The 26,358-nt window shown below is 46.6% G+C and overlaps 1 protein-coding gene across 3 annotated transcripts in view; it reads right to left on the bottom strand.

Moving 5' to 3' along the window:
• The window catches only part of MTX3 (metaxin 3), a 225,098-nt gene extending 198,945 nt beyond the window's left edge, over positions 1 to 26,153 (bottom strand). Inside the window, exons 1-2 of one of the 3 annotated variants that reach the window (XM_069627403.1) lie at positions 25,915 to 26,153; positions 15,470 to 15,539 (exon numbers count right to left, since the gene is read on the bottom strand). In XM_069627403.1, coding sequence (XP_069483504.1) covers positions 15,470 to 15,539; positions 25,915 to 25,995 — 151 coding nt within the window. In that variant the 5' untranslated portion in view covers positions 25,996 to 26,153. The remainder of the gene's footprint in view (positions 1 to 15,469; positions 15,540 to 25,914) is intronic. The other 2 variants (XM_069627404.1, XM_069627402.1) reach the window with 2 other exon arrangements.
• Positions 26,154 to 26,358: the final 205 nt, after the last annotated feature.

Genomic DNA, 26,358 nt, shown 5'->3' with positions numbered 1-26,358 from the left:
TTTTTGGGATCACTTTTTAAAAAAATGACCAAGGCTCTGTGCACACTTTAGGGCATAAACAATGCAAAATAATGTTTTGTTACAGTTCTGTTTTAACATGTGTGTATTTAATTTTCAAAGTTTAAAAAAAAAAAAAAAAACTAAACAGATAATCAATAGCTTTCCATATGAATACTTAGTATATGAATTTTTAACATAAATTGTGCATCAACATAAATATTTCAAAATAAAGCATTTCCTCATGCATTACCCCAATTAGTTAAAATATTGCACACAACCTAAATCTTTCTCCTAAAGGTTGTTGTAGCTCACATTCAATGTCCAGGTTTTACTGTCTAATGAGTTGATTTTCTATTTCTTTTCAAAATAGCACAAATCCAGCTGGTTCAGAGTTCATTCTATAACTTCTGGCGGTATGCCTTTCTATTGCACGACACGTTTCGGGCAATTCTTGCCCTTCATCAGGTGCGGAAATACATTTTTCTTAAAGACCCAATTCTGGAGTGCTTTTAACTCTGAAGATCTTTTCTTTTTTATAGAACGTTGTTCCTTTCCTGTTGACCTGTCAGGCGTGATCTAAATCATGTCTGTTGGATTACTTTCAACGGTACTGGAGATTTTTCTTGCTCAATCTCGGTCGGTGAGCTGATCGTCTCTTTCCCGTTAATCCTTAAACTTCTCTGTTTGCAGATGTTGTTAAGGTTGAGGGATACTTCTGGTATTCGTTATGGTGCTGTGCTCCCTTGTTATATCTTTCTGTGCTCGCACATCCCTCTTTCACTCCTCCTTCACCTCTTCTGTTCATTTCGTGGGTCTCCACTTTAATGGTTCACTGCGCACAGAGCAGTGTTGCTCCTTGCTCTCCCTTCGTACTAAAGCACACACTCCAGTCACAGTGCCAGCTCCTTCTAATTTCCTGCACCTGAGGAGGCCTTTTATGCCTCTCAGGTTCCTTCAGGTGTGGGCTGTTAGGCTTAATTGCCGGACTACTGCTACAACATGACTCTTCAGCGTTCTTCTTCGTCGCAGTACTTATGGGATTATGGGACTTGTAGTCCCCAACAACAACATTTGTTCTTTTATGTAACTTCTTGATTTTAAGGGTAGATTTACTTCCCTTAAAGTCATTTGAAGATGAACCATTAGAATGTGTTGTTACAGAGGAAGACAATTTACTGATGGCAGTATTTCTAGACCCCTTTCCATTATACCTTTGAGAGTAAGGAGGAGGTTTATCCTGAAATAACTTGAAGGGTCTTACTGTGGGTAAGGCTTGCTCAGATTTATGGTACTTATGTCCAGACCCACAGATCTTATATGTGGTTCAAGGACATTATGACAATAAGCCATCACCTGTTTTGGTAACCTTCAAAGGTTTTCCCGTTCAAGGTTTTCCCTTTCAAAGGACAAATGCTGCGTCTCATCCCACGAGAGCTCCTCACCACCCTAGGCCCTGTCTCCTCCCATGGGATCCTCCCCCAGTACACCACCCATAAGGTAAAGATCAGGAAGCGTCTGCCTTTCCCTGGCCCCTTGGGAGGAGGGTTTAGAGAGGGATCCATAAGATTCACCACAATGCCTCCTCCTCTTGCTTCCATTCTTTTTCCATACCGATGTAGTATCAAATGCTTCTGTCATACGATCAATATCGTGCCTAGTAACAGTGACAGATTCCGTTTCCCTATAGGTCCCAAAGCAAGCATGCCCCCCCTCAATTACAAAATATTATTTCGATTCTACTCAAAGATCTAAATGTGCAAAGTGATCCCTTGCAATGGCATGAAATTCAGTATTTGCTGCTCCAACGGATTGTGACTGATGTTATTGAGCAGAGATCAGAGCTCATCTAGAGCTGCGCTCAACGTTGTGCTTTGTGTTGTAAATTGAAAGTCTTCTATCATGAATCCAATTTGAGAAAACATCTATTCAACAAAATGTTCAATAAGACACTAATGAAAAAGACTGTACAACTATATTTGTAGCATGAACTCTGTTGATTTGTTGACACCTCATATACTGATCTTGGTCTGTTACTCCTCTAGCATGACGACATTTTGATTCTTTTCTATTTCATTTCATAAAATGTGATACAGAGCACACCAATCGTCAAGGAGCAATCTTTCTAAAAGCATAACAAAATTAACATGTTAATACACAAATATAAGGCATTAGAGAAACGAGGCTGTGAATGGAAAGTGAAGAAAAAGACCTTGGGTACTCTCACTATTGTGCTGCACCCCAATTACACCTTTGGTAGCTGTCAATCGATTCCATTCAAAGTCTAAGATGCTGGTAGCTTTACTCAGCAGCCAGATACAGTGAGGGTCAGGGTCAGATCTTCCTACTGTCCATCTGTGATGAGTATTTTCAGAATATGGTCTGGCACCAATCTAGATTTCATTCAGTGCCATCGGGATCAAAATAAGGGTCAAGTCAGGATTGCGTCCTGATTCAGTTGGACCCTCAGATTAGTGCAACAACCGGAAGCACAAATCTGGTGATCTGTGGTTCTGTTAACAGTATTTGCAAAATGTTAATTGCATATTCTACTTCCACAACTGGGGATGTTGATAGACATTATCTAACCTTATTCAGAAAGGGGGGGGGGGGCATTTCGCTTCTATGTTCGGGAAATGCAAGATATCAGATCTGCAACCAGCTAGCCCTCTTCCAGCCCCTTAATGAGGCACAAGCCTAGAGATGGGTGATCTGCTAAATTTTTTATTTAAACCCTCAGTCTTTCTGACTTGTCCCTGGTGGAATGGATTGAGTATATATTCATTCTTTAGATATCGTTTATCTGGGTTTATTATACAGAGTCACCATTCAGACAGATAAAGTTACTGCTCACTACTTATTCAATAATTAAGGAATGTGACCAGTTGGGTGAAGGAAAGGTAACAGCAGATTATGGATGGTAATAATCATCATGACCGTTGGTCATCCCAAAGCTGCACATTCCTTATGACCATCGTTCCCCGGCCAGCATGGTATCATCAGCCACTCCTGTAGAGACGTCTTTATGGGAGGGCACAAGGGCACTTGCCCTGGGCCCCAACGTTGGAAGTGGGACCCACAAAGCTGCCCGATTGAAAGAAGTCAGTTTGCATTGTTCACCCAACATAAATAGCCTGTGTCAGGATATTTTAGGGTGCGCTGCTGAGGATAAACCACAATGCTGTCTGTTGTTCACAGGTTCAATATACTCTGATGAATTAATCATGTAATGCTGTCTGTGTTCACAGTGTTGTGTAGGTAGTTTGTGCATTCACTATGGCACAACTCCTGTAGCATTCTCACCTTTCCGAGGAGGATCATACTGATCATGTGCAACAGCCAAAGTTGAAATGCATACTGATATATTTGAGTGCTGCGATGGTTCAGAAGATAGTTCAGTGTGCTAAGAACTCATTGCATGGGTCTGGGTTCATCCGTAAGATTACAAAACCAGATTCCAGTAAGGCTGAATGCATCTTTCTTATGTCTGAAGTTGATATACCTGCATGTATATTTTATGTATTTATTTTTATTGGGCATTTATAATGCGCCTATCCAGCCAAATGGTGTTTAAAGGCACATCAAGACAAGGGATAGGGAGGTACAGGGAAGAAAAATCAAAACAACAACGTTCCTTATCTTGAGACATTCGGATTGTGCAAGTGCCTTAACAAGAATGAAGAGGACGGGGGTGGGGGGAGGAGAAGGAAGACGGGGGAGCAGGGAAGAAGACAAACAATAACACTCCTACTAGTTCAAGAGACAATTCGGAGCGTGCAAGTGCAGTAACAAAAGGAAGAGGGGGGCGGAAGGGAAGTGTAGGTTGGGATGAACAGGGAAGATGACAACAATAAAGTTCCTACTAGGTCGCGAGACAATTCGGAGCGTGCAAGTGCAGTAACAGAAAAGAGGGGATTGGGGAGGAGGAGTAGAAGTGCAGAAAGGGGAGGAAGGGTAATGCTCTGGCGGGAGGGAGGAGAACGGTACCTTAAGTGCACTTTTGAGGAGAGGGTGCTCAAGGGAGTGCTTGAGGAGAAGAGGGAAGGAGCCAGTGGCAAGGAGTGATCTCAAAATCCGCCACGGCTGTTTTGTAGCACATCCGGTGCTATTATCAGCAATGTACCTGCACCAGATAGTGGTTGCTATAAAAACAAATACAGCATCAGTATGCTGAAGATCTAGAATTCTGTTTTTTCGGGTGGCTGTTGGTAAAACCTAGGCAGCCATCCCTAATGATGAAATGATGAGCATAAAGTGTTAGTCTGGAGAGGTGATTAGTTAACTAAAATCAAGACTGTTGAACCAAGGCGTTCTTTTTCATATGAATTCTTTATTTGTTTTGGTTTTCATTTCGAAAAGAAAACCTTTACAATGTGAAGGCATTACATTTAATTTCAACCAATTTCAAATTACTAATTTCCTTAAAAAGTTAAAAAAGTAAAAAATAGAAACAGCTTTATACAGCAGTTTTCACAGCTATTAATGTGAAGGCCAATCTCAACACCATTATGCATAGAATCAGCCTCATAGGAGACTTAATAAATTGATCTATAAGATTTATCACGGGATGGAATACAGAATCCTTAGGTAATCAAACCACATACTTCAGAAAGAAATCTAATAAATGCCAGTTTTAAGGCCGCTGAATTCCCATGCTTCATTGCCCACAATACGAAATCTGGAAACACCCTTTCAGGGTTTGATACAAATTTTCCGAAATACTCCAAACGTTCAAGACTAATGGAATCGCATTCTAAGAGCAGGTGCCTCAAAGTTTCCTGACAATCTGATCTTTGGCAAAAACGACACAAGACTGTCCCCTTACCTATAGGGTCTCTGTTTGTATAGTCTCACCTGTTAATAGAACATTGAAGCGGTACCACATATAGGCGTTACGCCATTTAGGGTCTGGAAATCTAATCAAATATGATTCCGGAGTACCGGTACAGTGATCCTGGATAAATCTTCTTATATTACTGACAGTACTGTGCTGTTTTCTGTGAAAAGGTTTGCCTTCTCACATGCTGTTGGCGCTGTTTAGCGCATAGCCTGATCTTTCTTTTTATGTAGTGTGAGACAGGCATGGTGGTGTAATACATAACTGGTGTAATACATAACTGGCCTAACTCTAAAGGGGCTGTTCCCTCAACTGATGTTCCTAAGTGCCATTGAGGTCTGAAAATCCAAAACCAAAATCTGTCTGTGTCTAAGCCTATGATTGCCTTCCCTCTTTGACTGAATGTGATAGGAAGTCTTCTTAGAGAAAAAATAGTGGTTCAAGAAAAAGGAAGTGTAAACCACAGCTGGTTTCAGGTCGTCTTACCTATAGGTGTAGAGATAGTTCAATTCAAAAGGGTAGCCCTTGGAACCTTCCACACAGGGCTCTTGCAGCAAATCAACAAAGTTTACAATGTCTCTGGGTCTCCTGGGGTTCCCTTCCCCAAGCTCAGAGTCCTCTGGTTGCAAACAAATATTCACAGTTCTTGTCAGGCCTCACAGGGTTCTCTTCCCCAGGTCTAGGCCTCTCTTTACAAAGTTCAACAAGGTCTCTTGCACAATTTTTGTTAGGCCTCTCAGGGTTCCCTTCCCCAGGCCTAGGCCCCTTTCGCCTTCAAACAAAGTTCTCCTGGTCAGGATGTACCTTTCACTGTACGGTTCTTACATGGGGGTAGTATCAGAGACTCGAAAATGATGGGCTCTTTGCTCATCCCAAGCGTGACGTATCTGACCTCTAACCCCTCTCCTTATTCTCTGTACCTGTCTTCTGGCACCTTTTTCCCCCTTCTGTGCTTCTTTCACACATTCTTTTCAACTTCACTGTGCCTCCTGCACACCTTATTTTGTATTGTGCACACTTGCACCAGCTTTTCATCTTGCCGTGCCTCTTGCACACTTCTCTCGTCTTCATCGTGCCCCTGGCACAATCTGTTCCTTTGGTTGTGCACCCTTGCACCTTCTTTTCTCTTTGTCCTACCACTTTCACTTTCACTTTCCTTTTTCAACCTTTGGGTCGCTCGTATCCTCGCTTTCCCTCGCTTTTATTTTCACTTTTCCAGTCTGTCGGGTCACTTGCACTCCCTCTTTTCTCTTACATTCTTTAAAGTTCACTTTCCTCTTATCTTTCTTTACTGCCGCACCACTAGCGCATCTTTCTTCATGCTTTCTCTCTGGCTTTCCGCTCTCTTTACTTTCGGCTTTCTTTACCTCCGTGCCACTTGTAAATCGTGTCTGTTTCCACTCCCGCTCCAGCCACCCGCACACTCCTGAGTTTCTCCCTTTGCAATTTCACAAAACTCAATGGGTAGCGCAGCACTGGCAAGCGGTCTCCTCGGGATACACTGGGTCAAGGTCAGGGTCTCACCACCTGCCCCTCAGAACCCTTGATACCAGAGCACGTCCCAAGGGAAAAAGCATTTCTCTGGACTCACCCAGCAGGTCGCAGTCTGCCTCACTCCGGCTATCGGGAGACACAGCTCCTTAGCCACACTGCAGCCCCTCAAACACATCTGGCCAGTGTCTCGGCATGCTGCTCCCCTCCCCTGCTGACTCTCCAGGCTGCTCTTCCTGCCTCTTCCCGCACCTTGGCTCCTTTAGGCCACTCCGCTTCCCCAGCACGATCATTGCTTCTGGCAAAACCACACCTTTTATACTGGTGTAAAGAGTCATTTGGAGTCAGGTATGCACAGTTTGTCTCTATTAGTCAGACAACCTAGTAGGAGGTTGTTTTAGGCCCTGTCCTACCCTTCACTGCTTTTCCTATGGGTAATCCAGATTCTTCTTAGTTGTATCTTCTTCTCAGTATTTGTTGGAAATGGGGAGGGGGCGATGGGGTGTGACTGGAAATACCACATGAGGGCTGAGGGAGAGTGGGTTTGTGTATAATTGGGAAAGGGGGAATACCATGTCTCACCCTTGGGCATTCTCCTCCCAATCCCCCGTGACCTTCCACTCAGGTGATCCTCCCTCGCTTGTCCACCCCCAGGGTCGGGATCCAAAAGCGATGGCCCTTCCCTGGCCACCTGAATGGAAGATCACGGGGGAGTAGGTGGGAGACTACCGTTGGATTTACCAGAGTGGGCAATTTGATTCAGAAGAAAGCGTCCCAGTTATCACAGGCCTTTCGAAAACATATTTTAAGGTCTGCTCATTTGACATAAAGAACTGTTGCTTTTTTGTACAATTCAAAAAAGCATCTACAAGTTTAGAAATAGCAAGCCTGTGTTTTGGGCATATTTAAAGCTTTAAGGTGTATATACTTGCCTTGATGATGGAGACAATGAAGCTAGAATGATTCCTATTTTGTAGAACATGCTTATATACCATTTTGTTTTTAAAAAATGGTCATGGTGGATTATGTGATGTGTACTTTCCAAGTCAGTTCTATAAAATAGTAGTATTTGAGTTCATGTCAATACTTGAAAAGGAAGTGGTAAAGTACAGAAACTGCAGAATGCACGCAAATCCCAGCGTAACCTCTTAACCAATGTGTGATCCTTAAATCATTTAATCTCGTATTACCTAACCTGTAAAAATTACCAGTCCCTAAACCTTTCAAAATTGTCACCCTTCAGAGTGATTTCGTTCTCATGGCACAAGTTTCAAATAGGCCTTGCTCGTGGTTTCACTGCTGTAGTGTTGCTTCCTCAATAATAATAGTGAGCATTGATATATTGCACACCACATCCACTTTTTCCTTTGCTCTCTAATGGCAACACCACGTCCCTCTTCTAATCTCAGTCTGTCTGGATTCGGATACCTTCCTGGTACCTTCTAATCTTCATCCACTATGTCTGCTATGGTATGTATAACTTTCTCCTTGCTTCCAATTGGTCTCCTGTATCCATACTTGAGCACGTTTCCATTCTGGCAGGAAGCCAATCTGAGCAGTCTGTATATTCTGGATTACTGCACCTTTTTTATAGGATCTGTGTGCTGCTTTTATACTATGGCCAGTATACCTTCTGCGTGGCTGCTATTGATGAAAAGTGTCCTGTACCTATGCTAGAACACAAGTACCCTTATTGTGGCCTGCTAATATTGCCCTTGAAACGTTATTTGTTTATCATTCCAATTACAGCAAGAATGAAGAGGGTAATGGGACTGAACAGGAGTAGCCATGCTTATTTTGATCGTTGCGAGGCAGCATATCACGTTATGGGTGGTGATCGTGACGAGAGGGGCGTGACCAGATATTCGTGTTCCCTTAATTCATTTGGGGGAGGGGGGACCCAAAGGTGTCCGTGGCCCAAAAGTGCTTAAGGTGGCCCTGCACTCCTGCAAAGAGGAATATGCAGGAGGGGACAGAGGATGAAGAGATCATGGTTGAAATATGGACATTTTCATGGAAAAGTGTCTCGGAAGATGGACCGCCTGTATTAAATACGGAAGAATAGGCGTCGGGAGGACTGCATATGATGATTAAAACCATCCACAATCTCCCATTCCTGCTCACAGCAAAACCATCGTTATCACACCCTCTAGAATACCAGTTGATACTTTGCAAGCCAAGGGTCTCTTTTTGTCACTGAAGGAGATTTGGTCGGTTGTTTTGGAGATTGTTGTGGCATTGCAATAATAAGAGTCTAACTTAATCAGTGTTGCTCTCTTCTGAAATGACTGAACAAATCGCTCATACATATTGTAGGCCCAATTCGAAAATCTTTTTCCAGGTATTAAGTGCGAAATCAATTAACTCGTTAAAGAGGTTTCCTATTCGCCAAGTCAGCTACACATGTTTCATAGAGCAGGTTATGCATGTGTCACGGATGGCACTCTAATACGAGTGGCACAAGACACCCAGACGAGTTTGGGTGTTGAAATAAAGTGGACAGATAGGAACACACACCGCGGAAAGGAAAGGGAGTGAAGAATAGGAAAGAGTAGCACGGGAAAAGGTATAGAGTGAATACCCTCTTGGGGTGTATGCAGAATAGGAAAAGAGTATTCCACGAACCTTGGAAATACTCTAGCCTTCTGCACAGTTTGCTATAACAGAGTCCCACGCTGTTTGCTCATAACTTGGAACAGCAGCTATGGGTGTCTGTGATATTGAAACGAGACAAGGGAAGGGGCAGAGGTTGACTGATGGGAACCAGCAGACAAGCTCTGTACAAAGGGTCTACAAACAGTACAAGAGAAGATACAACAGACAAATCCAGGAAAGGAGATGATAGCAAACTAGCAGAAGGATAGGAAGGGAAAGTCGAGTAACAGGATATGATAGCAGAGGACAGAAAGGTAAGTGGAGCGCTCAGAGGAGCAGGAAGGCAAGGAGTAAGCCCACAAGAGTGGGACGGTAAGGTAGAAATATCAGAGGAAAAGGGCTACGGCAGCCGGAGTGAGGAAGGCTGCAGAGCAGGGAGCCCAGAGGACAAGGGCAAAGGCAGCCGGAGAGAGGCAGGCTGCAGAGCAGGGAGCCCTGAGGACAAGGGCTAAGGCAGCCGGTGTGAGATAGGCTGCAAGCAGGGAGCCCTGAGGACAAGGGCTAAGGCAGCCGGTGTGAGATAGGCTGCAAGCAGGGAGCCCAGAGGACAAGGGCAAAGGCAGCCGGAGAGAGGAGGCTGCAGAGCAGGGAGCCCAGAGGACCAGGGCAAAGGCTGGAAAGCAGCAGAGCGTGATACGCTGCAATGTGGAGAGCCCGGCAGGGCAAGGGCGGAGACTGGAAGGCAGCAGAGCGTGATCCGCTGCAGGGTGGAGAGCCCGGCAGGGCAAGGGCGGAGACTGGAAGGCAGCAGAGCGTGATCAGCTGCCGTGTGGAGAGCCCAGAGGAGCAGGGCTGAGAGGCAGGGAGCCTGGAAGGCAACGACTGGAGGCAGCAGGGTGGAGCAAGCAACAAGGCAGGAAGCCCAAAAGGCTAGGGCTGTAGGCAGCAGGGTGTAACAAGCTGTAAGGCAGGGTCCAAGCAGGAGTGAGGATAAACAGCATACAAGGATCCGAAGACACTCGCGAAAGGTGGAGGAAGGACTCTCAATGCAAGAGACTGAGCTCTCGCAGGCAGCAGCCTTTATACTGCCCAGCCCAGCACAGAGGCAGGCTAATTGGTTGCACCTGGCTCAGCACACCTGCAGACAATCGGCCACCTCCCTCTCTGTTCCTGAGCTGGTGGGAGCAGAGCAAATCCCTAGGGCTTCTGGGGATTGTAGTTCTGATAAAGAAAAATAGGAATAGCCAGGAATGGATTGTTATAGCCAAGTGCATTATGGTAAGTGTAGTTTTCTGGGAAAAATAAAAAGGCACCAAAGTCTTGCAAATGGGAAATAAAGTCCAAATAGTGAATAGCGGTAGATCCAGGAGTTTTCTGTAGATAAATGAATAACCATTTGTCCATATTGATTGCCAATGTATGCGCCCTTGGCGCAGGCATGACAGTATGCCCCTCTCCAGGCCCCTCTCCAGGCTCCCTGAAGACTGACCAACAGGAGGAAGGTCTGTCACACCGTGAAAGAGTCTTATTCCAAAAAGGCATATCATGAAGCACAAAAAACTTTTTAAGGTTGTAATGTGGGAGTCTTGAAAGGTGGAGACGGTATCAATGTGCTGAACCTTTACGGTAGAAATCAGAAAAGACAAAGTCTTTGGAGCACAAAACCCAACAGAGTGTTCATGAATAGAGGAACTGTGAATGTCTGTTACAGATTCCATGGCAAGGCTTGCTTTGAAAGGTGACAGTAAGGTGGTGAAAGGTGGAGCCAGAGGTACAGCAGAGTTGGTTGCTTTAGCAAGGTTTCCCAAGGCATCAGACACAGCAATGGCAGAGTCAAGATTAGCCGCAGAAACGTCAGGAGTCACAATGGCGGGTTCTCCATGATTTGTAGGAATTTCAGAAGCCACCGCAGCAGAGAGATCATGAACGGCTGTGGATAGTTCCGATGCTGTAGCAACTGGGAGAGTGGGTGCCATAGAAGAACCAGCGGACAGGGACGCACCTGAGACTGATAGAGTAGAGTCTGGTAGTTTTAGTGCTGCAGAGGCGCCAGCAAGAACAACCGGAGCTGTAGTCCCAAAAGAAAAGTTGTTGTCTGATTTAGCAACAGGTTCTGTCCTTGCAGGCAGAGATGAATGGGGTGCTTCTGCTGCGAAAAGAGAGATGTGAGCTGCTGCAACAGTAGCAGATTTAGAAGTATTAGCAGGGGGAGCAGCAGAGATTGGGCTAGCAGATACAGGAACAGATAATAAGACAGATGTGGGATCATGATTGGGTAGGCGTTCTGCAGGCTGATCTTCAAAGTCTGGTGTGCTCAAATTTCTTGGTGGGTCTGGGATATTGACTGATGGAAAGGCTGGATTCCAGGCAGGTACCGGGTATTGTTCAGGATTGGAATCATGGTCTAGAGTCCCAGAACCTGAGTTACTGTGGTTGGAAAGTGAAAGAGCTGTGTCAGACTTTAAAATGGATGCATATGCTAAATTTAGGTCTTCCATCTGCTTGGTATACATCTGTATCCTTTTCTGCGTGGCAATTCCAGGCCTTATCAAGTTGATCTCTAAAGACAGTATTTCGGGTGTAGGACATTGTGTCAAAAGGTCTGGAATGTTGTGTCCCTTCATAGAATTTTTACTATGTAAATAAACAAAGTCATCATAGAGATCTTCGGTCTTTCTTTTAAGGCGTAGGAGTTTTTCTTGTAGCAGGTATGTTTCATTAGCCTGATCTAAAGCTTCAGAATCTGGTGTGGCAGAATATTCTGTTGTAGCAATGGGAAGACTGACCTTAAGGTTATTGTGGTTGGTAGATACTAGGGAAGTATTAAGACCACCGATGGTCGGTATTGGTCTTTTGTACCCAGGACTAGGTGAACTAACCTCAGGATACATAATACCGTGTCCTGTCAAATGAGGGTGTCCAGTAGACTGGGGAGCTTGCCAATCAGATCTTGAACATATCACTCTAGCAACAGCGTACTCTGGTTTAGAGACCCCCACAATGAGTGCAATATCCTTGGCTGTAACAGTGTTAGAAAAATTATCAGGCTCAGGAGTGTCTTTCACTGTTTGGGCTAACAAGATCTGTAAGAATTCATTATCTTGCTGTAGCTCTTCAACCGATAAGGACTGCGGATCATAGTCGCAAATGTCATAATAGTTGTACATGGAAGAAGGGTCAGCTAGCCAGTGGGTATAGTACCGTGCTTGTAAATCTTTGTTTTCTAAGGCGAGACTGTCCTTTAGACTGAGTTTCTTGTTTGCTGTCCTTAGGGAAACCATAGGTTTATGCAAAGGTTTCTTAACTCGAAAGGGAAGCATCTTTGGTCTGTGTGTGCCCTTCCGGCCAATGGAATAAGAAATTTTTGGCTCTTGCATTCTGTCACGGATGGCACTCTAATACGAGTGGCACAAGACACCCAGACGAGTTTGGGTGTTGAAATAAAGTGGACAGATAGGAACACACACCGCGGAAAGGAAAGGGAGTGAAGAATAGGAAAGAGAAGCACGGGAAAAGGTATAGAGTGAATACCCTCTTGGGGTGTATGCAGAATAGGAAAAGAGTATTCCACGAACCTTAGAAATACTCTAGCCTTCTGCAGAGTTTGCTATAACAGAGTCCCACGCTGTTTGCTCATAACTTGGAACAGCAGCTATGGGTGTCTGTGATATTGAAACGAGACAAGGGAAGGGGCAGAGGTTGACTGATGGGAACCAGCAGACAAGCTCTGTACAAAGGGTCCACAAACAGTACAAGAGAAGATACAACAGACAAATCCAGGAAAGGAGATGATAGCAAACTAGCAGAAGGATAGGAAGGGAAAGTCGAGTAACAGGATATGATAGCAGAGGACAGAAAGGTAGGTGGAGCGCTCAGAGGAGCAGGAAGGCAAGGAGTAAGCCCACAAGAGTGGGACGGTAAGGTAGAAATATCAGAGGAAAAGGGCTACGGCAGCCGGAGTGAGGAAGGCTGCAGAGCAGGGAGCCCAGAGGACAAGGGCAAAGGCAGCCGGAGAGAGGCAGGCTGCAGAGCAGGGAGCCCTGAGGACAAGGGCTAAGGCAGCCGGTGTGAGATAGGCTGCAAGCAGGGAGCCCAGAGGACAAGGGCAAAGGCAGCCGGAGAGAGGCAGGCTGCAGAGCAGGGAGCCCTGAGGACAAGGGCTAAGGCAGCCGGTGTGAGATAGGCTGCAAGCAGGGAGCCCAGAGGACAAGGGCAAAGGCAGCCGGAGAGAGGCAGGCTGCAGAGCAGGGAGCCCTGAGGACAAGGGCTAAGGCAGCCGGTGTGAGATAGGCTGCAAGCAGGGAGCCCAGAGGACAAGGGCAAAGGCAGGCGGAGAGAGGAGGCTGCAGAGCAGGGAGCCCAGAGGACCAGGGCAAAGGCTGGAAAGCAGCAGAGCGTGATACGCTGCAATGTGGAGAGCCCAGCAGGGCAAGGGCGGAGACTGGAAGGCAGCAGAGCGTGATCCGCTGCAGGGTGGAGAGCCCGGCAGGGCAAGGGCGGAGACTGGAAGGCAGCAGAGCGTGATCAGCTGCCGTGTGGAGAGCCCAGAGGAGCAGGGCTGAGAGGCAGGGAGCCTGGAAGGCAACGACTGGAGGCAGCAGGGTGGAGCAAGCAACAAGGCAGGAAGCCCAAAAGGCTAGGGCTGTAGGCAGCAGGGTGTAACAAGCTGTAAGGCAGGGTCCAAGCAGGAGTGAGGATAAACAGCATACAAGGATCCGAAGACACTCGCGAAAGGTGGAGGAAGGACTCTCAATGCAAGAGACTGAGCTCTCGCAGGCAGCAGCCTTTATACTGCCCAGCCCAGCACAGAGGCAGGCTAATTGGTTGCACCTGGCTCAGCACACCTGCAGACAATCGGCCACCTCCCTCTCTGTTCCTGAGCTGGTGGGAGCAGAGCAAATCCCTAGGGCTTCTGGGGATTGTAGTTCTGATAAAGAAAAATAGGAATAGCCAGGAATGGATTGTTATAGCCAAGTGCATTATGGTAAGTGTAGTTTTCTGGGAAAAATAAAAAGGCACCAAAGTCTTGCAAATGGGAAATAAAGTCCAAATAGTGAATAGCGGTAGATCCAGGAGTTTTCTGTAGATAAATGAATAACCATTTGTCCATATTGATTGCCAATGTATGCGCCCTTGGCGCAGGCATGACAGCATGTTGAACACACACTTTGCATTAGAAGCAAAGTATGTAAACGTTTGCAATTAACACAAATGTACCTCACAGAATTGCAAAAGCGGGTGCCGCAAAGGATGTATCAGGACAATAGTAGACCAATGAAAACGTAAGCGAACACACACTCATAACTTACATTGGCATTCACAAACAGACCTCTCTGGACAAAACCTTACAACCAAGGGATCTAGGTGCAAGTGGATGGGAAAGTATAGGGAAGAGAAAGCGTAAGGTAAGTAAAGCTGGGTTCGGCGCCCTATACAAGCAAATAAACTAAACTAATGAGGACTCATTGCTGTCAAACTGCTGCCAGGTTTGTAGGAAATAAAAACAGTAATAGAGAAATACCTGCAGACAGGCAATGCAAACTAGGAATTCACAAGCTCGAACCTTAAAATCCCTTTTATATATGTACACATTCGATGACTTGATGCACTTCATAGAGTGCACATACATTCAAGCCGGAGTGGGATTTCTTGTGGAATCTCACTGTCTGCACAAGTTACTTCCAGCAGGCGCACTCTATCCATGTCAGGATTCTTTAAGACCATCAAGAAGTTACAGACACACGTGGGCATACATTGATGCGCCTGTCACTAGCAATCGATGATCACTGTGCATTGGGTCTTTCTTAAAGGGTCCACGCACACGTCCGTCTGTACCAACCCACGGGGATTTAGCATGGTGAAGAATTTCTTGAGCATAGTAGTCGTTTTGCAAAGCAGAAAAGAAAGTAAGCAGTTATATAAAGCCATACATTAACGTTTACACATTTTAAAGGAAGAAAGAATTCTGCTGACCCTTAACTTGCTGAAGAAAAATCCCCTAGAAACGATGCTTACAGCACGCCTCTAGGCATAGCCACGTCTCCCATCCACACAAGCAGGGACACATTCAAGTGAAACGACCACTATATGTTGAACTAGTCCCATGAAAACGGGCACACAGAAAAAGCAAGCAAACATGCGAGTGAAGAAGAGAACCGACCCCTCTGTGCATTGGGGCTATGAATGGGGCCACCACAGGAAATACATATTGATGAGTTCATGCATTGGCGGGAGGGGAATGCAACCGTTCCCTTCGCAGGCTTGTCTGGCGCTGTCCAGGTTCAAGCATACATTCTTTGTGCTGTAGGCAACTATATCTTTTCAAAAACTGAGCATGATTATAGTACAGAACATCAGCTTTCAAGAAAGAACAGGCCCTTTCATTGGAGGAGACATCTTCAACTGCAGATGGGTCATCTAATCAGAATAGGACATGCACTAATAGATCAATATCACAATATCCCATGTTTCTTTACAGTCCCCTGCACCACTGTGTACTTTATAGCAGACGAGTTGCAACATAAGAAAATATAGTGAAAAGGACATTACCGTCTGGACTTTTCCAGGAGTGATCTACGACATCCACTTTCACTGGAGCACAGGCAAACCTGGCGTAGGCCTGAAATTTAAAAAAAAAGGATTACAAAAGGCTTTATTAAACTGGGGGGAAGATACTTGCTACCGCTGTCCCCCTGTTCACTAGGACACAACCCACATTGAAGGCAATGATTGGTGAGTAAGTGGCATCTAAGCAGTTGTACAAAAAACCTTCCGCGTCATGAACCTCTAGTCAAAAAGCCATATGCGAGCCTATAAACAGCAGCCATTGCCATCTGTAAACCTTTAGGAACAAATACATTTTGTTACTGTGACGAAGTGCTTGGCTTGGCTCTGAGGGATCAAAGAGGGTTGATCAAGGGGACTGGGTGCATCTTAGAAGACGAGTAGCCCGGGCATGGGGAGGACCCCCCTAGTTACCCTCACTTGGCCCTCAGTAGAGAACAGTCACAGGTGCACTAACATCTTACACGTCGCTTCTCCTCACAGGGTCCCTTTGCTCAGGGGAGTGGAACGGTCTGCGAAGGCACACACAAAATCTCTTGCAATCCGACTCGAGAGAACAGGTGACCCACGGCTTGATTCAGGTACTTGGGGTCAGTGGGTAGTCTAAACCATTGGTTACAAATGTAGGTCCTGAAATCTTCTGTCGCCCAAACAAGACAGCATTTCCAGCCACCAAACAATTTGCTTCCATGTCTTCAGACCTCTGCATCAACCCACAAGCACTGGCATCAACTCTCGCGACGCCGTGCTTCAAAGGGTTGAAGGCATGGTGACAATGTCAACTTTGATCTGCTGAAACGACTTATTGCAATTGGCATACCATTTACATAACACTTTTTTGAGAAGAGCTCTCAAAGATTCATTCTTCTCAGAGACATTGCGCACAAACGTGTTCTACTACTCTGCCATCTCCACAAAGCAGCAACGTTGATCGTTGGAACCAGTTGGGGAGCAACACTCATTGTTCCCACTGGATTTTGGGCGTAATGCTTTGATCTGAGATAGCATAGTCCAAGTATTCGACCTTGCTCAGTTGAAAACTTCACCCCTCGCGTTCAAGAGTTAGGCCGCTGATATGAAACGCCCTGAGCCATGAAGCACACCTGTGATCCCGTTCCTCTCTGGAAGCCCCTGAAACCAAAATTTGGTCCTGAGAGAAAAAACACTAACACCACAGGAGTGCATCACAGTAAGTGTGACATCATCTTCTGGAATACACATGCTGCAGAGTAAAGGCCAATGGTATGGAGGGGTCATCACAAAACCCACAAGATGCATTGAGTTGGGAAGGGCATGCACTTTTTAAGTGCAATTTGGAAAAGCAACTGGCCTTATCGAATTGCCATACTTATTCTGATATGCTGGGGAGTGGGAAGAGAAATTCACCTACTCATCCTCAGGCGAATCTTTCCGTACCTCACCTACCCACACCAAATCTCTGCCATCCTCCCCATCATCTACTCCTGCTTAGATTATGCAAACTGCCTTTCTCTAGGCGCACCGGCGTTCCAACTTAGGAAACTCCAAAGAATCCAAAACGCTGGGGCCCATCTCCTCATTGGCCTCCCACCTAGAGAACACATCAGTCCTACACTGGCTCCCTATTAGTCGACGGACTACCTTTAAAGCCATGTGCATTACTCACTATGCCATCCACAACACCAGTCCTGAATTCCTCCAGGTTAAACTCATACATTACCAAAGGTCCAGGACCCTCGGATCTGACACAGCACTTCTCGTTATCCCCCATTGCATCTACACCAGAGTGGGAGGTTCCTCCTTCTCCATCCAAGCATCCACCATCTAGAACACTCTCCCTCTTCATCTGCCGCATTGACAACCACCTCGCATTCAGAAAGGCCCTCAAAACCTGGCTATTTCCTTCCTCTTCCCGAGTCCCGAACCCTGCGTTATTCTGGACTGCTACTCGCACACAAGCACTGACACAGGCCCACCAAAACAACAACAGCTCACGTTACAGCGGATGCCGGCTGCTTTCACGGGGGCCCCACGTGCTAAACTAATCCCATTCCATTCCCACAGAGTATCACACATCAGACCCCCCCAAACCTCTTGCACTCTAACTGGTGAGCAATAGTTACCGGACAACACCTGAAAATCTGATTGAAGCTTGGACGTTGCCACTGAAAAGTGTCTGGTCAGCAGACGAGACTTGAAAATTCCCTGGGGCTGCATCCAAACTCCCATCTCAGCCCCCTGCACCAGCAGACGCTCCCCTATCCAATATCAAAGGGGGCTTGCCGAAAACACACAGAATGCTCGATTAGATGGTAGCCATTGAAGTGCGTGCGCCTAGTTGGATTATGGGAATAGGACATGTTACGCACTTAGATGGATTGACCTTTGTAATTAACAAAGGGGCTTGCCCAAACACTCAGAATGCTCGATTCATAGGTTCACTGGAGGTAAAGATGAAGTGCACCAGTTGAACTTAGGCACAGGTTATGGTATGCGCTTAGATGGATTTGGGGATAGGAATAGTGAGGCACTAAAGATGCTCCTGGGGGGCATAAAACACGAGGCACTGAGACAGTTGTTTCTTTTGGGGACGTGAAATATATCATAGGTGAGACCCTTATAATACCGGCAAAGGCCATGCCATAGGGTTGGACCCAGATATGTGGGTGGCCTGGCGCTGCATCCAATTTACACATGTGGTTCCACTCAAAGCATTACGCCTACAAGGTTTCAGCTCACCCATGATGCTTCCATTTACTTGCTAGTAACTCTGTCGCACCTATAACTGTGCAAGATAGCTGCTGAAACGCACAGTGGTTACATGCAAGTATCCCCTGCCATCATGCTTACTAGATTACTTGGTTAATCGTTTTGGTACGGGGAAGGCATGTAGTAGCCATGTCTATTTAATGTATTTATTGCACTCAAAGACTCCCATTAGCCTGGTCCTTTTCCATGGTAGCATTCTACCCCTAAGAGAAAATGCACTTGGACAACCAGACTATCACCTTGGGAGACTTGGGGTAACTGGACCACAGTGACAGAACAAATATGACAAAGTGACATTGAAGATAAACTCTGTCAGAATTTTAAGTATGTTTAAATGCACCACGTCTGGACATCTGCCGCAGCCACAGCTCTCCGTCCACGCACTCTAGAACAGCTATGTCAAATTTGTTCTAGCTGCTCACATAACTTCTCGCACTGAAACCCCAGACTTGCCTCAGCACCTCTGCCATTAGTATACAGCGACAACCGACGACGATTTCGGTTTAGATGGGCACACATCAAGTTTCCTGCACTAGCGCTTTGTCTTCACCACCGACAGAACCGCCAATGTAACTAACCTATTGGGTTGCTTACTGGAGCCTAGCCAGCCCTCCCAAGTTTTAATCTCGGCAGAATCACACACACACACATCTTAAAGTCTACTCTTAGAATGTTTTCACATACCTGGACTTCGGTCCCCGAGGGCATTCCAACCACAAAGCGCATTGAGGCCATACAAATGGAAAAATGGCGCTATATAAATGACGACTACAATGCAATACAACGTGCTAAGCCATTCTGTAGCTTCCACCACTTCAATAACCCTATTTTAGAACATGGATTCCAAGAAGAATGTAATTCAATTCTGCTCAGGCTGTAGAGGGTGCTGTTATGATCTTGTGCTGCAATATTTGCTCTCGTTACTGCAGCTTTATCCTTTTCATGTAACCTTTCATCATCACTGCAGGTGTTTTAACACTAGCACTTGTTTTCCTCAGAGACTGTCATGTGAGGGACTTTGGATAACTAAGACAGGCTCTTCATTGCATAGATCCAGCTTCATGTGCAGCCAGATTAATCGTGTGGCCTGTGTATGCTGGATGGCATCATTGCTCTGTGCTTTTGGTGTACAGGTTTCTGCATCATTGCTCTGTGCTTTTGGTGTACTGGTTTCTGCACGATGCTGCAGGCAGTAATGTAAGCTCCGACCTTATATCTGGATGGCATCATTGCTCTGTGCTTTTGGTGTACAGGTTTCTGCATCATTGCTCTGTGCTTTTGGTGTACTGGTTTCTGCACGATGCTGCAGGCAGTAATGTAAGCTCCGACCTTATATCTGGATGGCATCATTGCTCTGTGCTTTTGGTGTACAGGTTTCTGCATCATTGCTCTGTGCTTTTGGTGCACTGGGTTCTGCACGATGCTGCAGGCAGTAATGTAAGCTCCGACCTTATATCTGGATGGCATCATTGCTCTGTGCTTTTGGTGTACAGGTTTCTGCATGATGCTGCATGTCCAAATGTTGTGCGTGTCCACATCACACCATTTTTAAACACAAAAAACAATGCCTACGGTTAGCTCTATGCGGTTGGGTATGTGCCAATTTAGTTATCACGCAACTGTGACAAAATCTCCCTCCCAGGTGCTCCAAAAGATTGGCATGTATGACAGAGGCCAGCAAACATCACTTTGAAATGGGCCCCCATGCATCTTCAGTCGGCCTTGGCCTCTATTGTAGTAGCATATATGCTGCATGACACAGAAGTGTGCAATTCCAATGTGCATTAAAGAAATAGATTAGACGGCTCCATCAACCCCCACGTTTCCTTAACACACCACATAGCCGCTGTCAAAACATGCAATCTACAACTACACCTCCACCTCCTACACAAAATCAGACATATCCTTCCGCCTGACTACTTTGCACCGCAAATCCAAGCACTGGTTCTCTCCAAGCTGGACTATGGAAATTATCTCCTCACTGTACTCCCCAACAACACCCATGCCCCCCTGCAAGCCATACAGAATGCAGCTGCCAGACTCATCCTCCACTGACCCCAACATTCACACATCACCCCCGCTCTTGCCCAGCTCCACTGGCTCCCCATACCTCAGAGAATTGCCTTAAAGGACTCTGCATTGTATTCAAAGTAATTCACCTCAAACCTCCATCTTATGACAAATTCGGAGCCATTGCCCACACAAACACCAGACAGGCACGCCAACATCATCTACACATTCCAATCTGCAAACTCACATGCACACAGAAACAAGTATTTACTCATTGGGCATGGAACAGCCCATCTCTCCCCATACGCACTGCATCCTCTATCTCCACTTTCAAAAACATACCAGTTGCCTTACACATAATGCTACCCTCTTCCACTACTATCACCTGTCTATCCTAATCTTCCTATCCTTTCATTTTGTAACTTCTTTTTCAACTCCCACTTTTTCAATAATTTGACAGACCCTTGCCAACATGCTCTTTGTCGTTCCCTCTCCAGGCCTCTGGACACCCCATATGGTCTCTGTTCGCTCTCCTTTTTCCTCTTCTCCCATTAATGGTTACACCTGTTGGGAGGCCCTCCTGGCACCCATCCACTCATCTAAGACCATCATTAGTGTCTATTTAAATGGCACTGTCTTGGTCCAGGGCCCTCAGGCCAATCTCCTTTTTTATAGACTCTTCCGGCACCTTATCAACTTCCTTTCTTCTCCTGCTATCCCTACTCTCTGGCTCCTCTGCTGCCTCATGCCTCTGCCACCCGCTGCTGCTTCTTTGGCCACCCTGTTGCCGCCTTCCTCTGACACCTCTCTGGCACTCTTCTTCCTCTCTGACTGCCCTGCCATCTCTTTCTTCCTCCTCTGCCCATCCTCGGGCACCTCCAACACTTCCGCAGGGTTTACCTCTGGCCTGTACCCCGCCACGGAAGTCCTATAAAAGGTGGCAACCTGTTCCACATCGCTACTCTCAACTCTCGCTCCAATGTCAAACATTCCTCTGACATCTTCCGTATCCTGGAAGAGCTTGATTTGGATGTACCCAGTCTCACAGAGACTTGGTTCACGGCCAGCTCTGTCACAAGTTTTGACACTCTCCTTCCTCATGGCTACAAGATCCTCTCTAAACCCAGAACCAACCGTCCCGGCGGGGGTGTAGCCTTGATCTTCCCGGAGTGGATCCCTGCTTCTGTCATTCCAATGCAGGATTCCTCCTCCTTTGAATGCCTGGTCTGCAGGCTCTCTATCTCTCCTGGCCTCTCACCTACTGTGGCCACTATCTACAGGACGCCCTCTTCCTATCTGAGTGGGCTGACCTCTCCTCCTCCTCCCTCCTTGCTAGAGGCAACTCTCAACTTCTCCTCCTCTCCTCGGAGACCTGAACATCCACCTAGATGCTTCTAGCCCCCCTTCGGGGCTCTTTTGCAACCTCTGCGACTCTCTCTCTATTCTTCCCTCTGGCCCGACTCGCTCTGCAGGGCACACCCTGGATGTTCTCATCTCCTCACACCTCCCCCTCTCTAACCCTCTCACCACTCCTCTCTCCTGGAGCAACCACTTTCTCGTTTCCTCCCACCTCTCTCTCTACCCCTCAGGTCAAGCCGACCCTAGCACTGCCACCTACCTTATCGGTCATCTGGCCCATGAAGCGTGTGCTAGATGAGGCTTTCGCAGCTACTTTCTCTTACAACTTTGGCTGACTCACACTCTGACGCAGCCCTCTGTAGTGATACACAAAATTGCAAATTTGCCAATCAGGGCTTTAGATGACAGCATTAGCCGCTGAAAGCCAATAGTTTATTCAAAGTATGTGCCAAAAATGCTGACAGTAGTCTGTTGTAGCACTTCCATTACGCAGTAGTGAGCTACAAGGAATATGCAGGCCTAGTAGGAGTGGTAGGTCACATTATGCATTGTAGATAGACAGGCAGGGCGAAGGCCCCAGTTCTGTAGCTAATAGACATTATTGGAGTGTTTGGAACATTATGGCACCTATAGAGCGCTTAGATAGCCAATCTTAAGCGCTATGAACACTAAGCTATGAGTGCATGCCTTTTAGAGCTTGCTCACATAGGGTTAATTCATCTCGACTTCTCTTCGAATATTCTGCCTTTCTAACTGTAGCCCTGCATGGTTTCGTAAACAAATCCTCTTTTCTCTGGGAAGGCTCTGATAAGACATTCCTGAGTTTGGCGCAGATGGGCTCCAAGCAGGGAGGGGCACAGAAAAGGAGCACAGTGGAAATTCACAGAGTTGGGTTTTTCCATGAGCAAGCCTATATTTTGCACAGGGAAGGTTCTGGAATTGTGCGTCATGGACTGACAGCACGAGATTATAAAAATGCATACCCACATGACTCAGGTGGGAGATCGATCTGTGGACTTGGTTCGAGCAAAATCGAGTGTCCAGAACCTGCTGCTCTGTCGGCACCCTGCAGCGCTGTCCTCTGAGCGGGGCTGGCAACAGCTAGCTTATGAGGGCCAGGGTCTCCCAGTGCTGATTGAAGGGGCGTAAGACTGTGTTTCTCTATGTTTCTCCAAGTTCTATGTTTCTCTATATTTTGTATTTCTCTAAGTTTGTGTTTTGTAATCTTCTCTAACTTGAATCCCAAGATGTTGCTGAAATTCACTCTTTAGAATAAATGCTAAAACTTTCTGAAAGTGTCATTTGTCACTAGCATGAGTTCACTGCTCGGCACAATAGAACCTGTATTTTGGGCTGAATTGGGTAATTTTTGCTCTCAAGGGCTGGTCCCGAGGAAGATTTTCCCAATATTAAGACACCCTCTCTAACCTTCATCTCTCTATCTACAACACTCTTGATGTCCTTGCCCCTGTCATGATGATCCGTTTGAAGCACACATCCAAGTGTAACTCTTGATACGTTTCCGACCTCGCCATCCTTAAACGCAAGTGTTGGGCGGCTGAGTGACAGTGGAGGGCATCATGTGACAAACTGGCCTGCTGCCTACTCCAAAGGCAGTACAGACTCTCTGTCCTCTCTAAGACGAGAGCCTACATCCAAGCCTGCATATGTGCAGCATTTAACAACTTGGCCAAACTTTTCAAAATCTGCAAGGAGCTGGCCAATCCTGTTGCAGTCTCGACCTCTCCTGTACCCTCCCAGGCCATCTGCACAGCCCTGGCCTCTCATTTCACCACTAACACTCAGGACATCCTGTCCACTCTCTCTTCCTTTACCTTCTCCTCTACCACCCCTTCCCGTTTGCAGCCGTCTCTCCTCCTCCTTTCTCCTGTTCACCCCTGACGATGTTTGTAGACAAGTCTGACCTATGAAAGTCTTGTCAAAGCAGGGTCTCCCCTGCTCATCCAGAACCATCAAGGGCCACATTGACACCCTTGCTCCAGCCTTGGCTGATTTCTGCAATCATTCCATTGCCACTGGAACCATCCACTCCCCCCTTAAGCACTCCCTTGTGCACCCCCTTCTAAAGAAGTCCTCTGCCGATACTTCCTCTCTGGCTTTCTATCGCCAGATCTCCATCACTCCTTTCCTGGTCAAACTCCTGGAAAAGCTGGCCATCTCCCAGCTTAATCTGCATACTGAATCTGTTGTTTGTCTCCACGACCATCAGTCTAGCTGCCAGAAGCACAGATCTGTTCTCCTGAACACCTGTAAAGACTTGCTCTCTAATCTTGGCTCTAATCTTCCTTCTGTCCTCATTCTCCTCAATCTACCCTCTGCTTTTGACACAGTCAACCATGACGTTCTGCTCAATCACCTCTGTGACAGCCTGTGTATCACTGGTCAGGCCCTGGCTTGATTGACCTCCTTTCTCACTGACTGACCCTCCCAGGTCAAACAGGGGTCTTTCATCTCTTCTACCTTTTGCCCACTGCATCGCTACATTCTGCTCTAACTTTCAGTGTTATGCAGATGACACCCAGCTCTCCTTCAGCCTCCGCTCAGCCACCTTTGCTCCTTCTCTCATACCACACTGTCTGGCTGAAGTTCAGAAATGGTGTGCCGCCAATGATCTCTGCCTTAATGTCAGTAAGACTGAGATCCTCCTCATCGGAACACCTGCTCTCTCCTTTCCTCCCTCTCTCTGGCCACCCACCCTGGACCCTCTTCCTGCTACTTCCTGTGAGCCTAAGAGCCTTGGTGTCATCTTCAACTTGACCTTCTCCTTCTCTCCTCACATCTCTCACATCTCTAAGAAGGCACACTATCATCTGCACCTCCTCAGAGGTATTCTGCCATTTCTCACTTTCCCCCAGAAGCTCACCGCCTCCACAGCCCTGGTCCTCTCTAGGGTGGACTATTGCAACAGCCTCTTTCTAAATCTGCTTGTCTTTACTCTTTGACCTTTACAACTTATCCAGAACAGGACTGGAAGACTTGTCCTTGGCCTCAAGCCCAGGGATCCTATCTATCCAGCTCTGAAATTTCTTCACTGGCTCCCTGTGGCTGCAAGCATCAAGTTCAAGACCCTTTGTATCGCCCACAAGGCTTTCTGGGGCCTGGGACAGCTCTTCCTCCAACTTTCTCTTCCTAAACATCTTCCTTCTCGCGCTCTACGCTCATCCACCTCCAACTCTCTGAGGGTCAGACACTTCTCCAAGCAGAGAGCAGGGTGGTGGGAGAGGCAGAAACTCCAGAAGCAACTCAAGACCTTCCTTTTCGCTTCCGGTTTCTCTCTTCCTCTCCCCTGCTGATGTTCCCGACTGCTCCGCGCACTGGTCACCTGGCCACCCACTGAACTCGGGCCCATGCTCCTGCATGTCCAGTTGCCCTTGCACTGCCTTTGGGCTGCCCCAGCACTTAAGGGTCTGTTTCTGCAACCCTACAGTCCCTTCTCTCTGCACTTATGAGCCACCATGTAGCAGCACTTATTGAGTTACCTGCACGATCTGAATGACACAAGGCCTAGTAAGATTGTTTTGTCCTCCTTCTGTTCCCACTCCTTGTCTTGTCGCGCCTAGAAACAGTTGTGTACCACTACCGGAGCGTTATGAATGATTTAGATATTATGTAAGGTGTTCCAGGACCGTACAGGTAGGGCGAGCGCTCAGCAAACGTTCAAATAAATAAGTGATAATGTATTCCTTCTCCACATTTAACATGCAATCCTCATGCATATGTTTTTAAAAACAATGCGCGATTGTCCTTTTGTTTCAAACTCTTGATTCTTGCAAATAACTAGCATGCAACATGGTGCCTATAGTTCAGCCAATCATGCTTGCGCCAACAAGTTGTCTCTAGCCTGCACATGTCGCCAGCATAAATTAGGCAGAGGTATACATCAAAGATTCTAATTGAATAGCACACCATTATTTTTCAAAGTCTGACATTTAATAAAATTCCATTTCAACTGGGAAAACTCATCTCGGTCGGAATGTTTACGTGCTACAAACGAGGGGCAGCTTGGACTAGTGCAGGTAACTCACAATGACGTATATAATTTGATTTACAATAGAGAACGGGGATGTCATTTCAGTGTGGGCGCAAAGTCACACAGAAATATCAGCTAACACTGAGTGAATCTGCAGATGTGTTCACGGACACTTGATCCGCGCTGCTTCAGCACTAGTACCACTCAAGACCCGGCGTCCCTGCAGGCAAACAGCGCCAAGCCACCCTCCCTCAGCCCCCGCCCTCACCCCACCGACCACTGTCAACAATGAGGGCAATTATAAGAGTGCTAGCGGCGTTACCATGACGATGAGGCACTCGGGGTGCACGGAAGGGAGTCCCCAGTCTCCTCCCCAGCAATTTAACTTCATGGCCGTCGCCATGTTGTTATTTTTTTTTCTCTTCAACCCGGAAGTACTTTAAGCCGAAATTGTTCCCTCCTTCCTTATTTCCTCCATTTTCGCTGCAGTGCAGTACTAGACGCTAAGAAGTGGGACGGGAGCTGGAACAGCTGGCAAGACACAGCCAGGTGAAACGACGGAGATATATAATACAGGACGTCATGACGAATCATGGCAATTTCTTTGCAGTACCAGTGACCGACTCGATTCACTGCAACTTAGACGAGCAAAAGAAGAAACGCAAAACAATAATATTGCCTCTTTGACGTGACTCTCAGTGTCACAGCACTCTTTGCCAACACTCGTTTTCCGCACGTCATCCTGTGTTTGCACTATTTTTCTTTA

This window comes from Ambystoma mexicanum, chromosome 6p (genome assembly GCF_040938575.1).
Source record: "Ambystoma mexicanum isolate Mex_15411 chromosome 6p, UKY_AmexF1_1, whole genome shotgun sequence".
Taxonomy (NCBI): domain Eukaryota; kingdom Metazoa; phylum Chordata; class Amphibia; order Caudata; family Ambystomatidae; genus Ambystoma; species Ambystoma mexicanum.
The sequence above is the reverse complement of the archived record's forward strand: the minus strand, read 5'-3'. Positions and strand labels throughout refer to the sequence as shown.